The sequence below is a fragment of the Pseudophryne corroboree genome, chromosome 12, assembly GCF_028390025.1.
Source record: "Pseudophryne corroboree isolate aPseCor3 chromosome 12, aPseCor3.hap2, whole genome shotgun sequence".
Taxonomy (NCBI): Eukaryota; Metazoa; Chordata; class Amphibia; order Anura; family Myobatrachidae; genus Pseudophryne; species Pseudophryne corroboree.
Window position 1 is genome coordinate 174,688,287 of NC_086455.1, and position 15,575 is coordinate 174,703,861.

Here is a 15,575-nt window from a genome sequence, read left to right on the forward strand (position 1 = left end):
ATAGGACCCCTTTTTATCTGTTTCAAGGGGGTAGTTGGATTAACCAAACCTCTACACAGGGGGTCCAGTAGGAGGCGGCAGAGCTGTGATCTCTCCCGGGCCGCCCGTGTCATGCTGCTGATTTGAGGGTCCCTGTGTAGTCCTTGTTGGAGCAGGGACTGTCACCGGCCTTTACATCAGTGCGTTACATAGTAGGTGCCATAATAGCACTTTCCCAGGCTCATACACTGGAAGTGACCGGGGCCGCCTCTGTTCCGGTACTGACGGCTGGTAATGCTCATTCTCAGCAAAAAGGACTTTTCCAAAACTTGCTGATTGGTTAATGATGATTAATGGGGTTCCTACCAGTCACTGTATTATCTTGGTCCAGCTGCTTACCTAGAACCCCCACTAAAGTCCCACTATTGGGAACTGAGGGCATTTAGTAACAGAGTTGGGTTGCACCCTGCCCCTGCTTCTGATCTGCTATATCTGTGCCGGATGTTCCTGGAATGTTCTCTTCTGTCTCTGCAGGGCTTTGACAGCGGAACGTTCCACGTGAAGGCAAATATCTACGCAAGAAATGATGACGCCAAAGGTGCATTTCCTGTGCCTTTTGACTTACCGCCTGAACACTATGCAGGAAGAGGTGAGTGATCTGAGGTCATTCCTGATGAAGCTTGGGTGGAACATTTGTCACTTGCATATTCTGTGCATTGTCCTGGGAGCAGATAATAGTGATGGCTGTTTGTTCTTTTCCTTTTTTCATCTTGATTGTCTCTTTTATTGTGAACGCCGTATGCCAGTCAGTCCCCTGACAGACTTGTAAAGGAATGATGAAGCTGCAGAGTGGGCAGCATTGCTGTAGTACATAGTGAGATTGGATTTAGCAGGATGAATATAAGTTGTCTATTGTTACATCGCTACTCCTGAGTCCTATATTACTTCAAATGGGGGGTGGGTGTGGGGGAATTGGAGCGCAAGCTAGAAACGTGTAGGTGCGGGGTCGGATCCTCCGTTCAAAGAATATATACACAGCTTACTGTAGATGCGCTGCTTTCTGGTAAAGCCTCCAATCCACATTGCTAGTTGTGTTTTTATGTATGCAGGGCTCAATGCAGAGTTTATCGCAGCAGCAAATTTGTTAGCAGTTGGGCAAGACCATGTGCACTGCAGGGGAGGCAGATATAACATGTGCAGAGAGAGTTAGATTTGGGTGTGGTGTGTTCAATCTGCAATCTAAATTGCAGTGTAAAAATAAAGCAGCCAGTATTTACCCTGCACAGAAATAAAATAACCCACCCAAATCTATCTCTCTCTGCACATGTTATAACTGCCTCCCCTGCAGTGCACATGGTTTTGCCCAACTGCTACAAAATTTCCTGCTGCGATCAACTTGGAATTACCCCCATGGTTTTGCCCATTAGCTAACAAATTTGCTGCTGTGATCAGGTCTGAATTACCCCCATTGTGTGAATACTGTGCATAAATACATTTTTGTGAAACGTATTGCGCAATTGTGGGTATATTCTCTCCCTTTTATCTTCTACGTATACTTTTAAAACGTTTGTTCTGTTGGACACGTGAAGAAGAAAACGAGCTACACGTGGAAAAGGACAGTATTATGTCGTGTGTGAGAACATACAGCGATTTATTGTGCGTGTTGTCACATCCAGGTGTCGGTCGTGCACGCGTCCTATCCACAGCCACTTCTGTTTTGCTAATCACTAGGTTCTTGGGTTGCACCAAGGATTGGGACTCGGCTGCCAGCATTTTAATACAGCTTTAATTGGAGTTTCCAAAACCGTATTTAGGGGTAATTCAGACCTGATCGCTGCTGTGCATTTTCGCACAGCGGGCGATCAGTCACAAACTGCGTATGCACCGCACTGCACAGGCGTGTCGCACTGATACAAAGCAGATCGCCGCTCAGCGATGGGTTTGTGCGAGGGATCCATTCACACGGGCGATTGCAAGGAGAGTGACAGGAAGAGTGCGTTTGTGGGCGGCAACTGACCGTTTTTAGGGAGTAGCTGGAAAAACACAGGCGTGTCCAAGCGTTTGCAGGGCGGGTGTCTGACGTCAATTCCGTTCCCGGACAGGCTGATGTGATCGCAGAGACTGCACAAGATCTGTTTGTACCGCTCGGCTACACATGCGATCACACACCTGCACAGCTAAAGTACACTCCCCTGTGGGCGGCGACTATCTGATCGCAGCGCTGCAAAAATTGGTCTGAGTGAGGCCCTTAGTTTAATTTATGATGGAACCATTGGATCACATGGTGCTGCGCTCTGCGCCATTCCTGGCCCTGGATGTTGTTTCCTTGTCTTTCATCGTCATTATTCCCGGATTAGCGTCTTATTCCAGGTCTCTATACACCAAATCTGGTGTGGCCCCTGATTTTGGACATGTCCCATTATTACAGGGTTTGGGTTGTTAGGGCGGCATTACTTCCAGAGCATGGGTGAGCAGTGTCTGTGCCCGCACACCCCGTAGACCAAGTGCCGGGATCAGTAGGCACACTGCAGGTGTACAGGCCCGCCAGGCCTTCCTCTCTCAGAGGCCAGAAGTGACCCCTGTGCCGCCGATCACATCACCAATGTTACCCGCGGTCTGACCAGCTGCTAGTACTGGCAGTACCCCTGCCCTTAATGTTCCTGTAAAGAGAGATGTGTTGTATATTCCTTACCCAGGGCCTGGCACTCCTGTGCCCCACAGTGGCTGTCTTGGGCGTATTGTCTCAGGGTCAGAGAGTTTCCACAGGAGGCTGAGCAGCGTCTGGGAAATGCATCCTCCATGCGTGGGTCCGTGCGGCCCCTCCGTCTCTTCATAAATCCGCTCTTATGAGGATGGATTGTGTACGCAGCAATTCCTGGACGCTTGGGAAAGGGGTATTGCTATACAGTAGAAGATATGTTGTGTTCCACTCTGGTACTAATGAAGACAGTTGCGGCAGCCGGCATAAAATTAATGGGCGACGCGGCTTTCTGCTTGCACACGAAGGAGCCCCCACATTAGCTGAATGGCATCATGCATTAACGTAAGGTAGTGGATGCGGCTGCCACGGCAGGCCACGTGTGCAACCTCAGAATCTGCCACGGCAGACCACGTGTACAGCCTCAGAGTCTGCCACGGCAGGCCACGTGTACAGCCTCAGAGTCTGCCACGGCAGGCCACGTGTACAGCCTCAGAGTCTGCCACGGCAGGCCACGTGTACATCCTCAGAGTACGTGTACAGCCTCAGAGTCTGCCACGGCAGGCCACGTGTACAGCCTCAGAGTCTGCCACAAGGCATTTAGAAGCAGCGTGTCCGGGTTATCCCATCTCCTGACCCTGATACCCCCCGTTACCCCAGTCGGGTCATACAGAGACCGGTTTTCCCAGCGCTGAGAGTAGATGAGGTCCTCAGCTCTCCACTTCATGTAAGGCAGGTCCTGAGGAGGGGTGTCCCCATTATTTGTTATAGGTGAGTGGGGGGTGGTTCACACGTCTGTGGATCGCGTGTCCTCTTGTGGAAAGGAACATGTTAAACACGGTAATGCGTGTCCTGCATTGTCATTGTAGACGTGTTTTCAGTTTTAATTATAAGCAGTCGGAATAGACAAGCCTTCCTCTCCGTTTGGGGTCTCTACAACCTCTCTGGCCGGATGTAATAACGTGTAATAAACCCTCTAAAAGCAGCAACATAAAAGCACATTATGCTGAGCTCCAATTTTGAGAGTGTAAAGGAAATTGGCTGCGTTCTCATTGAGAATTCATTATGTCCCAGCTTTGTGTTATGCCCTGGAACAATGCATTACATTTCATTTCTCCTCCATGTAGGTCTAAATAACAATCCATCATTTTCTGCTTCACAGAAAAAATACATTTTTGTATTTTGAGTTCCTGGAAAAAAAATTTTTTACAAACTTTTCTTACATGTTAAACAGTATGATAGTTTTTTTATTAAACCAAAGTTTCTATAACGATTCTGCCCACTGGGAGCAGTGTATAGTATGAGTCTGCCCACTGGGAGCAGTGTATAGTATTGCGAGTCTGCCCACTGAGAGCAGTGTATAGTATTACGATTCTGCCCACTGGGAGCAGTGTATAGTATGAGTCTGCCCACTGGGAGCAGTGTATAGTATTGCGAGTCTGCCCACTGAGAGCAGTGTATAGTATTACGATTCTGCCCACTGGGAGCAGTGTATAGTATGAGTCTGCCCACTGGGAGCAGTGTATAGTATTGCGAGTCTGCCCACTGAGAGCAGTGTATAGTATGAGTCTGCCCACTGGGAGCAGTGAATAGTATTACGATTCTGCCCACTGGGAGCAGTGTATAGTATTACAAGTATGCCCACTGGGAGCAGTGTATAGTATTACAAGTATGCCCACTGGGAGCAGGTGTATAGTATTACGATTCTGCCCACTGGGAGCAGTGTATAGTATGAGTCTGCCCACTGGGAGCAGTGTATAGTATTACAAGTATGCCCACTGGGAGCAGTGTATAGTATTACGATTCTGCCCACTGGGAGCAGTGTATAGTATGAGTCTGCCCACTGGGAGCAGTGTATAGTATGAGTCTGCCCACTGGGAGCAGTGTATAGTATTGCGAGTCTGCCCACTGAGAGCAATGTATAGTATTACGAGTCTGCCCACTGGGAGCAGTGCATAGTATTACGATTCTGCCCACTGGGAGCAGTGTATAGTATTACGAGTATGCCCACTGGGAGCAGTGTATAGTATTACGAGTCTGCCCACTGGGAGCAGTGTATAGTATTACAAGGAGGACAAGGAGTATCTGCACCAAGCATTTTGTTGCCTGTGTATTGACTTTGGTTTAATTACGATACACTTCTGTCTGAGCTGATCTTGGGCGGTTCTGTAGCCCTTCCAGTCTGGGACGGTAACTCCACCTGTGACACCAGGCCCATTACAGAGCCTGATGCCTGTCTCATTGTCTGCTGCGCATAGCTTCATAATGTCAGAGGCTCTCTATACAAATAAGAGGATGCAGAGAAGCACACAACCATTCCAGCTGACATGCTAGCAGTGTACGCACAAAGGCGCCTGTTCCGCTGCGTTTCTTTGGACAATAGCTCACAGTACAATGTTACAGACGTTATGAAGATCAGTGATTATTAGGTGAGTAAAGCAGCATTAATAATTCCACGTGAAGGGCTCGGTTGCTGGGCTGGAGCAGAATCGGAGCGTTGTCCTGTTATCTCCTTAGTTTGATCTGTTCATTTGCAGCCCGGAAACCTTCCCGCGCACAGTCCTCTATGGCATGCAGCTGCGTCACATGAACGAGATGTACCGCGCACTGCTCACAAGCCAGGCTGCTCCGTCCTATAATCATTTTACTCTTATTACATACCTGTAATTCCCTCGGGTAAGCATTGTACTGAATTATCAGGGCGATGCTTGTCTGGATGAAAGGGGTCATTCCGATGTCTTAAAAGATTCAGTATCCTGGTGGCCTGCAGCTAGGACTCCACGAATATACACTGACGTGCCGGGATTCATATCATATCGTGTAGGCCCCATCTAGCCCAGCAACTAGACGTGGCATCAATTCCACAAGTGGGCGGAAGACCTCTGGAGAGAGAATGACCCATATGTCTGCGTTCCACAGCTCCCTGATATTTGTAGGCCCAGGTTCTTGGGTGCGAATGGACCTCTCCACCATAAATGCTTGATTGGGTTTATGTCGGCAACCATGGTGGCCACACTAGAATGTTCCTCAGACCAATTCTGGACATCTTGGGGCTGATGACACGGTGCATTATCCTGCTGGAATATACATATAGGGCTGCAAATGGTAATCAGGCAATGCAAAGTAGAGTTTACCGGTCAATGACGTGCTCAGATGGACCAGTAGACCCAGCCCATGCCACGTGAACTCATCCCACACCATTATGGAACCACCACATGCCTGCATTGTGCCTGGGTGACAGCTGGGGTCTGCACCACACCTGAACCATACCATTAGCCTGAAACAACTGGTACTGGGACTCATCGGAACACGCTACATGTTGCCAGTCCGCTGAGGTCCAATTAGTGACAGGTGAGGCGTTGTGTTGTAGTATCAGCAGGGGCACTCTGGTGGGTCTTCTGCTCCCATCTCCCATGGAAGCTAAAGAACGTAGATGGAGGAATGAACAAATTAGCAGAGTGGTCGGCGCTGTACATTGAAGTGAAGCGGTTTTCTCTTAAATCAGGCTTGTCCCTGAAAACACACTTTCTTGTAACACCTGGAAACCTTTCCCATATGGCAGAAACTTACATTAATGTTCTGACCCGCAGACCTTGCACGGTGTCTTTATCTTCCCTTCTTTACACCCAGCAGCAGGTAAAATGTATGCAGCAGAAAATGACATTAAAACCCTGTCTCGCATTCACATAGCCGGTTCTTTATCCTACATATACATCCGCTGGCCCCAAAACCAAGTTTTAATAAGAAGAATAAAATGTAACAAACACTAAACGTTCACAAGTACAATGTAACAGCCAGCGTGAAGCCGGTGAGTGAAGACACTGGCTCTTACGTGCGGCACTGTCTGGCTGCAGACACAGACTAGATGATAAATGGCAGCAGCACACGTCTTCCCTCACCGGCAGACAAAAGAAGATCGCTATCCCGGAGACGCGCCAGAGCTAGCCACGATGGGGACTTTGTTATTAGCTGCTTGTTACGTCTGCCGGTGAGGGAGGACGTGTGCTGCTGGGAGGCTGTTTCTCCAGGGACTGGCTGGTTGTCTGAGAGCCACATGTCTCTGGGAGGAAGATTTGTGGGAGTACATTTTGGAAGTAGATTGAGAGATAACGCCCCTCTGCGGACTTCCAGGCGCCAGAGGCGTGCCATCTCCCCAGGAGATCTCATGCACAGAGCAGCGACCACTCCCCACTGTACATCAGGGGCAATGATACTCATCCAAGCTAAATTCACATGCACCGCTCATACTTGTATCTTGATTGGCTAGAGAGATCAGGGCGGGATTCCCGCCTGCAGTATAGTGTGTAGGAGCTGAATAAAAGGGTCTGAGCCATATATTGTGCATCCTGTGACCATCTCCAGGCATCTGTATACTGCGTATACTAGCTGAACACTATTCCATTCCCCGGCTGTTCTAGCTGTGCCCCTTGTCTCTCAGCTCAACCCTCTGCCAGCTACCCAGCGCAGGCTGGTCCATAGTGAGTGACCAGTGGGAATCAGCCAGCACCAACTAGGAGGTGGATCCAGGTGCCAGTCTAGGAGCCTGGTGGTAGAAGTAAGTTACCCACCCACAACGCAGTGGGAGGAGTCAGCAACAGGCAGTTACTGGTAGTGAGAATGCCTGTACCCTATGAGCGGTGCAGGAAGCCCACTTAGGTTGCTCAGGTAGAGTAAGTAACTGTCTTCTAAGAGACATAACTGGGACTGCCTGACGGAGGACATCCGGTCGCAGTATGGAACGCGATACGTACAGAGACCTCACTCTACCAGCCAGACAAGAGCTGAATATAATGCCATAGAAGTGACATCGTATATGCAGTGTACACTTACTGTACAATGAGGCATCACACAGACGGTGATCAATGCATCACCGGAAACGCACTAATCTCCCGCATGTTTATGGGCGTCTGTCGCCTGTTGGTGCAGAAGCCAGTAATATCAGATTAATGGTGTGTGTTGTGTGTTTGCCTGTAGCCAGGTTATATGTAATAGCCGTACAGGACATAAGAAGAGCTGGGAGTAGTAATAGGTGTTTTCTCCTACTGATATAATAAAGCCTGCATACAGCACAGAACGCGTTTTACCGTTCCTGTGTGACATATACAGTATGAAGGTTTGAGGATTGATATACATGTGACATTATAGTCTTACTAGTGACCTAGGCACCATCATACGCCTGACACATAAGTCCTGCCATTACTGGTGGTGTGTTACTGAGCTCAGTACAATACTGTGATGCAGCACCTGCCATTACTGGTGGTGTGTTACTGAGCTCAGTAAAATACTGTGATGCAGCACCTGCCATTACTGGTGGTGTGTTACTGAGCTCAGTAAAATACTGTGATGCAGCACCTGCCATTACTGGTGGTGTGTTACTGAGCTCAGTAAAATACTCTGATGCAGCACCTGCCATTACTGGTGGTGTGTTACTGAGCTCAGTAAAATACTCTGATGCAGCACCTGCCATTACTGGTGGTGTGTTACTGAGCTCAGTAAAATACTGTGATGCAGCACCTGCCATTACTGGTGGTGTGTTACTGAGCTCAGTAAAATACTGTGATGCAGCACCTGGCATTACTGGTGGTGTGTTACTGAGCTCAGTAAAATACTGTGATGCAGCACCTGCCATTACTGGTGGTGTGTTACTGAGCTCGGTAAAATACTCTGATGCAGCACCTGCCATTACTGGTGGTGTGTTACTGAGCTCCGTAAAATACTGTGATGCAGCACCTGCCATTACTGGTGGTGTGTTACTGAGCTCAGTACAAGACTGTGATGCAGAACCTGCCATTACTGGTGGTGTGTTACTGAGCTCAGTACAATACTGTGGTGCAGCACCTGGCATTACTGGTGGTGTGTTACTGAGCTCCGTAAAATACTGTGATGCAGCACCTGCCATTACTGGTGGTGTGTTACTGAGCTCAGTACAATACTGTGATGCAGCACCTGCCATTACTTGTGGTGTGTTACTGAGCTCAGTACAATACTGTGATGCAGCACCTGCCATTACTGGTGGTGTGTTACTGAGCTCAGTACAATACTGTGATGCAGCACCTGCCATTACTGGTGGTGTGTTACTGAGGTCAGTACAGTACTGTGACGCAGCACCTGCCATTACTGGTGGTGTGTTACTGAGGTCAGTACAAGACTGTGACGCAGCACCTGCCATTACTGGTGGTGTGTTACTGAGCTCAGTACAATACTGTGATGCAGCACCTGCCATTACTGGTGGTGTGTTACTGAGCTCAGTACAATACTGTGATGCAGCACCTGCCATTACTGGTGGTGTGTTACTGAGCTCAGTACAGTACTGTGACGCAGCACCTGCCATTACTGGTGGTGTGTTACTGAGCTCAGTACAATACTGTGATGCAGCACCTGCCATTACTGGTGGTGTGTTACTGAGCTCAGTACAATACTGTGATGCAGCACCTGCCATTACTGGTGGTGTGTTACTGAGGTCAGTACAGTACTGTGACGCAGCACCTGCCATTACTGGTGGTGTGTTACTGAGCTCAGTACAATACTGTGATGCAGCACCTGCCATTACTTGTGGTGTGTTACTGAGGTCAGTACAAGACTGTGACGCAGCACCTGCCATTACTGGTGGTGTGTTACTGAGCTCAGTACAGTACTGTGATGCAGCACCTGCCATTACTGGTGGTGTGTTACTGAGCTCAGTACAGTACTGTGATGCAGCACCTGCCATTACTGGTGGTGTTACTGAGCTCAGTACAGTAATGTGACGCAGCACCTACCATTACTGGTGGTGTGTTACTGACCTCAGTACAGTACTGTGACGCAGCACCTGTCATTACTGGTGGTGTGTTACAGAGCTCAGTACAGTACTGTGACGCAGCACCTGCCATTACTGGTGGTGTGTTACTGAGCTCAGTACAAGACTGTGACGCAGCACCTGCCATTACTGGTGGTGTGTTACTGAGCTCAGTACAGTACTGTGACGCAGCACCTACCATTACTGGTGGTGTGTTACTGAGCTCAGTACAGTACTGTGACGCAGCACCTGTCATTACTGGTGGTGTGTTACTGAGCTCAGTACAGTACTGTGACGCAGCACCTGCCATTACTGGTGGTGTGTTACTGAGCTCAGTACAAGACTGTGACGCAGCACCTGCCATTACTGGTGGTGTGTTACTGAGCTCAGTACAGTACTGTGACGCAGCACCTACCATTACTGGTGGTGTGTTACTGAGCTCAGTACAAGACTGTGACGCAGCACCTGCCATTACTGGTGGTGTTACTGAGCTCAGTACAGAACTGTGACGCAGCACCTGTCATTACTGGTGGTGTGTTACTGAGCTCAGTACAAGACTGTGACGCAGCACCTGCCATTACTGGTGGTGTGTTACTGAGCTCAGTACAGTACTGTGACGCAGCACCTGTCATTACTGGTGGTGTGTTACTGAGCTCAGTACAGAACTGTGACGTAGCACCTGTCATTACTGGTGGTGTGTTACTGAGCTCAGTACAAGACTGTGACGCAGCACCTGCCATTACTGGTGGTGTTACTGAGCTCAGTACAGAACTGTGACGCAGCACCTGTCATTACTGGTGGTGTGTTACTGAGCTCAGTACAGAACTGTGACGCAGCACCTGCCATTACTGGAGGGAGAGAGTGTGAGTGACAGCACAGAAACGCGCAGTGTGGATTGGTGGTCTCATACACAGGGGGCGGGGCCAGTGATGTCACAGTAACCCTGACCCAGACTCTCTAACTTGTATTCCAGCGGGGCATTGCCTTACAGATTTGTGAGGGGCTACGGCTGACCACCCACTGTTCTAAAAGTCATTTATAACTGTGGATTTGGTTCCGAATTGCATGCAAGTCTGCTGTGTGGACGGTATCACAAATCATAGCAACTGTGCATGTACACAACGCTTCCAGCTGCTGCAGACGTGTCCTTTTACATTGTGGCTTTAGTTGTGCCTCTCTGAACTCGACTGCTATCGGGGGGGGGGGGGGGTGTAAGGGGGGAGTCAGGTGCACTGAGCATCTTTCTCAGTCAAAGTGTGCGTCTTATACACATAGATACAACACTATATTGTATATCTGTGCGAGATTGAGTCTGAATTGTAGGCAAAGTGCTACGTTGTGCTACATCTGCCACTTTGTACATATTTATACTAATTGTAGTCACCGCCCAGTGTCAGTGGTGCAGTGTGGATAGGATGCGTCCCGCACTGTATGGCGTATAGACACTAGGTGTATGAGGAGATCACCAATACTTATTACTGATAGCGTTACTGGCTTCTGCCTGGGGCTGTTTATCCCTGGGGGTTGCATTGTCAGTGAGAGGATCAGGGGTATGAGCCAGTAAGGGGGGCTCCTGTATATGCACTATAGTACATTGCACACACCGGTGGAGGATGAGTGAGTTTTCCAGTCTGTTGCTGGGGCTGTATTGTAGACTTTTCCTATAAGAGTTCTGCAGAACAGGGCGACTCATGAGCTTTGGTTTGTGAGGTGGCAGCGCTGACTGTCTCTCTGATTCCTCCGCTCTTATGTCTGACTGCAGCAGATGAGTGACCATGACTGTAATACAGTAGATGTGGTGTATGTATCCCACGTTCAGTAGTCCTCCTTCTTGTTACCCTGCAGGCGTCCGGTTAAGGGTCTGGGCACCAGGAGGTAGGTGATAGGTGCAGATACAGTCATCCCCCACACTGACAGGTGGCCTTTGTATATAACAATGAATATCCAGTGTGCTGTAATAATATGCGGAGGGTGAATCTCCTCTCTGGAAGGAGCACTCGGGGCTGATGTTATGTAGAATTATTTCTCTCCAGGCAGCGGCTTAGCAGTGAAACAACCTATAGTCCTAGAACCCATGTAGACTGTAACACATACAGGGCCTGATTCAGGTCTCTGTGCTGCAGCGGTGCATGCTGCCAAGTAACGGTGTTCGGTTTCTGCGCGACAGCCAGCCCCGTACTGCGCAGATTGACAGTCTGATGCCGTTTGTATTCCGGGATCTCCATTGGAAGATGGACCTGTACTGGCCTTTTGGTAGGAACTGCGGCAGCCGGCGTGTGTGACTGCAAGAGTCTTCAACCTGCGGCCCTCCAGCTGCTGCGGAACTACACATCCCAGCATGCCCTGTCTCAGTTTTAAGATGCCTTAATAGCAAACGGTGGCAGGGCATGCTGGGATATGTAGTTCCACAACAGCTAAAGGGACACAGGCTGAAGACCCATGGTAATGTATGGTCTGGGCTACTACAATAACTTTCCCATAGACATGCATTTAATCAGTGTTATGTAGTGCTAGGCGCAGTGGCGGCAGTGTGCTAAGTGGCAGTAATCCCCCGTCTCACAGCTGCACACCGCTCATCCTCCCATTTATTCATACAAGCGTCTCTGTGTGTGTTGTTTACATCCACCCCCTCCGCCATCTAAGCTCCTTTTATCTTCATCAGTGCGTTCACCAGGCAACCAGCCCCCAGTCATCTCCTGCGCTGAGTAACCCCTGCGCTTCCTTCCAGCCCCCGGTCATCTCCTGCGCTGAGTAACCCCTGTGCTTCCTTCCAGCCCCCGGTCATCTCCGCAGCCTGCGCTGAGTAACCCCTGCGCTTCCTTCCACACATCCAGCCCCCGGTCATCTCCGCAACCTGCGCTGAGTAACCCCTGCGCTTCCTTCCAGACATCCAGCCCCGGTCATCTCCGCAGCCTGCGCTGAGTAACCCCTGTGCTTCCTTCCAGCCCCCGGTCATCTCCGCAGCCTGCGCTGAGTAACCCCTGCGCTTCCTTCCAGACATCCAGCCCCCGGTCATCTCCGCAGCCTGCGCTGAGTAACCCCTGTGCTTCCTTCCACACATCCAGCCCCCGGTCATCTCCGCAGCCTGCGCTGAGTAACCCCTGCGCTTCCTTCCACACATCCAGCCCCGGTCATCTCCGCAGCCTGCGCTGAGTAACCCCTGCGCTTCCTTCCAGACATCCAGCCCCCGGTCATCCCCGCAGCCTGCGCTGAGTAACCCCTGTGCTTCCTTCCACACATCCAGCCCCCGGTCATCCCCGCAGCCTGCGCTGAGTAACCCCTGTGCTTCCTTCCACACATCCAGCCCCCGGTCATCTCCGCAGCCTGCGCTGAGTAACCCCTGTGCTTCCTTCCACACATCCAGCCTCCGGTCATCTCCGCAGCCTGCGCTGAGTAACCCCTGTGCTTCCTTCCACACATCCAGCCCCCGGTCATCTCCGCAGCCTGCGCTGAGTAACCCCTGCGCTTCCTTCCAGCCCCCGGTCATCTCCGCAGCCTGCGCTGAGTAACCCCTGTGCTTCCTTCCACACATCCAGCCCCCGGTCATCTCCGCAGCCTGCGCTGAGTAACCCCTGTGCTTCCTTCCACACATCCAGCCCCCGGTCATCTCCGCAGCCTGCGCTGAGTAACCCATGCGCTTCCTTCCACACATCCAGCCCCCGGTCATCTCCGCAGCCTGCGCTGAGTAACCCCTGTGCTTCCTTCCACACATCCAGCCCCCGGTCATCTCCGCAGCCTGCGCTGAGTAACCCCTGCGCTTCCTTCCAGACATCCAGCCCCCGGTCATCTCCGCAGCCTGCGCTGAGTAACCCCTGCGCTTCCTTCCAGCCCCCGGTCATCTCCGCAGCCTGCGCTGAGTAACCCCTGCGCTTCCTTCCACACATCCAGCCCCCGGTCATCTCCGCAGCCTGCGCTGAGTAACCCCTGTGCTTCCTTCCAGACATCCAGCCCCCGGTCATCTCCGCAGCCTGCGCTGAGTAACCCCTGTGCTTCCTTCCAGACATCCAGCCTCCGGTCATCTCCGCAGCCTGCGCTGAGTAACCCCTGTGCTTCCTTCCACACATCCAGCCCCCGGTCATCTCCGCAGCCTGCGCTGAGTAACCCCTGCGCTTCCTTCCAGACATCCAGCCCCCGGTCATCTCCGCAGCCTGCGCTGAGTAACCCCTGCGCTTCCTTCCAGACATCCAGCCCCCGGTCATCTCCGCAGCCTGCGATGAGTAACCCCTGTGCTTCCTTCCACACATCCAGCCCCTGGTCATCTCCGCAGCCTGCGCTGAGTAACCCCTGTGCTTCCTTCCACACATCCAGCCCCCGGTCATCTCCGCAGCCTGCGCTGAGTAACCCCTGTGCTTCCTTCCAGACATCCAGCCTCCGGTCATCTCCGCAGCCTGCGCTGAGTAACCCCTGCGCTTCCTTCCAGACATCTAGCCCCCGGTCATCTCCGCAGCCTGCGCTGAGTAACCCCTGTGCTTCCTTCCAGACAGACCCTGGGTGTGGAACATTCCATACGTCAACGCTCCGGACTCTCACGGGAACATCTGGTGCCCCTCGTAGTGTCGCCGGGACTGCCGCAGTGGCGCCATTCTCACTGTCTGCCATCTTCTCTGTAAAATATATATTCTCCTTTTTTAAAGTTTTCATAGAAACGCAAATGAAAGAAACTTAATAAAATGTGGAATTGTTTCTATGAGACCTGTTATTTTGGGGGCTTTGTGCGGTAATAGTGGGGGCCAGGTATATACATGTATACTAGGAATTTGTTTTCGGTACTCACATAGAAGGGAAAACACGTATGACATACATAAAGTACACAATACACTTCTCCTGCCCCTTGTCCATTGGTCATCTACCTGCTACTGATCATAGGTAGGTGATGACATCTGGCTTCTAAGGGGTGTATTTACTAAAGCTTCTAAAACTGAAGAGTGGTGATGTTACCCATAGCAACCAATCCGATACTGTCTGTCATTTTCTAGGATGCAATAGAGAAATGACAGACTCTGGTTGCTATGGGCAACTGCACCACTTTTCATTTTTAGAAACTTTAGTAACCCCGAACTGTCCACACAGGATCCGGCTGTTATTTCTGCCTGTGCACCACAAGTTCCTGCCCCAGGGCACGCCTCTAGCCACCTCATGCCTCCCAGCGGCCTGCGTGTCAGTGGGACAGTCCCGATTCCTAGACTATGGAATGGGTGGGGGCAGCAGAAGGAGGGGGTACAGGCGGCAGCAGCATTTGGTGGGTGTTTGTGGGTCCAGGGCTTCTATTGTTCTGATGTGGCCTGGGTGAATGCAGGGAGCGTCGCACTACGCCCCCGTGTCACAGTGCTGGGATGTCTGCACTACGCCCCTATGTCACAGTGCTGGGATGTCTGCACTATGCCCCTATGTCACAGTGTTGGGATGTCTGCACTATGCCCCTATGTCACAGTGCTGGGATGTCTGCACTATGCTCCTATGTCACAGTGCTGGGATGTCTGCACTATGCCCCTATGTCACAGTGTTGGGAGTGTCGCACTACGCCCCTATGTCACAGTGCTGGGATGTCTGCACTACGCCCCTATGTCACAGTGCTGGGATGTCTGCACTATGCCCCTATGTCACAGTGCTGGGAGTGTCGCACTACGCCCCTATGTCACAGTGCTGGGAGCGTCGCACTACGCCCCAGTGTCACAGTGCTGGGAGCGTCGCACTACGCCCCTGTGTCACAGTGCTGGGAGCGTCGCACTACGCCCCTGTGTCACAGTGCTGGGAGCGTCGCACTACGCCCCTGTGTCACAGTGCTGGGAGCGTCGCACTACGCCCCTGTGTCACAGTGCTGGGAGCGTCGCACTACGCCCCTGTGTCACAGTGCTGGGAGCGTCGCACTACGCCCATATATCACAGTGCTGGGATGTCTGCACTACGCCCCTATGACACAGTGCTGGGAGCGTCGCACTACACCCCTATGTCACAGTGCTGGGAGCGTCGCACTACGCCCATATGTTACAGTTCTGGGATGTCTGCACTACTCCCCTATGTCACAGTGCTGGGATGTCTGCACTATGCCCCTATGTCACAGTGCTGGGAGTGTCGCACTACGCCCCTATGTCACAGTGCTGGGAGCGTCGCACTACGCCCCTG

General features: G+C 51.3%; 1 protein-coding gene across 3 annotated transcripts in view; it reads left to right on the forward strand.

Moving 5' to 3' along the window:
* TDP1 (tyrosyl-DNA phosphodiesterase 1) overlaps positions 1-14,135 on the forward strand; it is a 100,157-nt gene extending 86,022 nt beyond the window's left edge. Inside the window, exons 15-16 of one of the 3 annotated variants that reach the window (XM_063948625.1) lie at positions 514-628; positions 13,453-13,549. In XM_063948625.1, coding sequence (XP_063804695.1) covers positions 514-628; positions 13,453-13,493 — 156 coding nt within the window. In that variant the 3' untranslated portion in view covers positions 13,494-13,549. Of the gene's footprint in view, positions 1-513; positions 629-13,452; positions 13,550-13,932 lie in introns of those variants that run through there. The other 2 variants (XM_063948624.1, XM_063948626.1) reach the window with 2 other exon arrangements.
* The last annotated feature ends 1,440 nt before the right edge of the window (positions 14,136-15,575 follow it).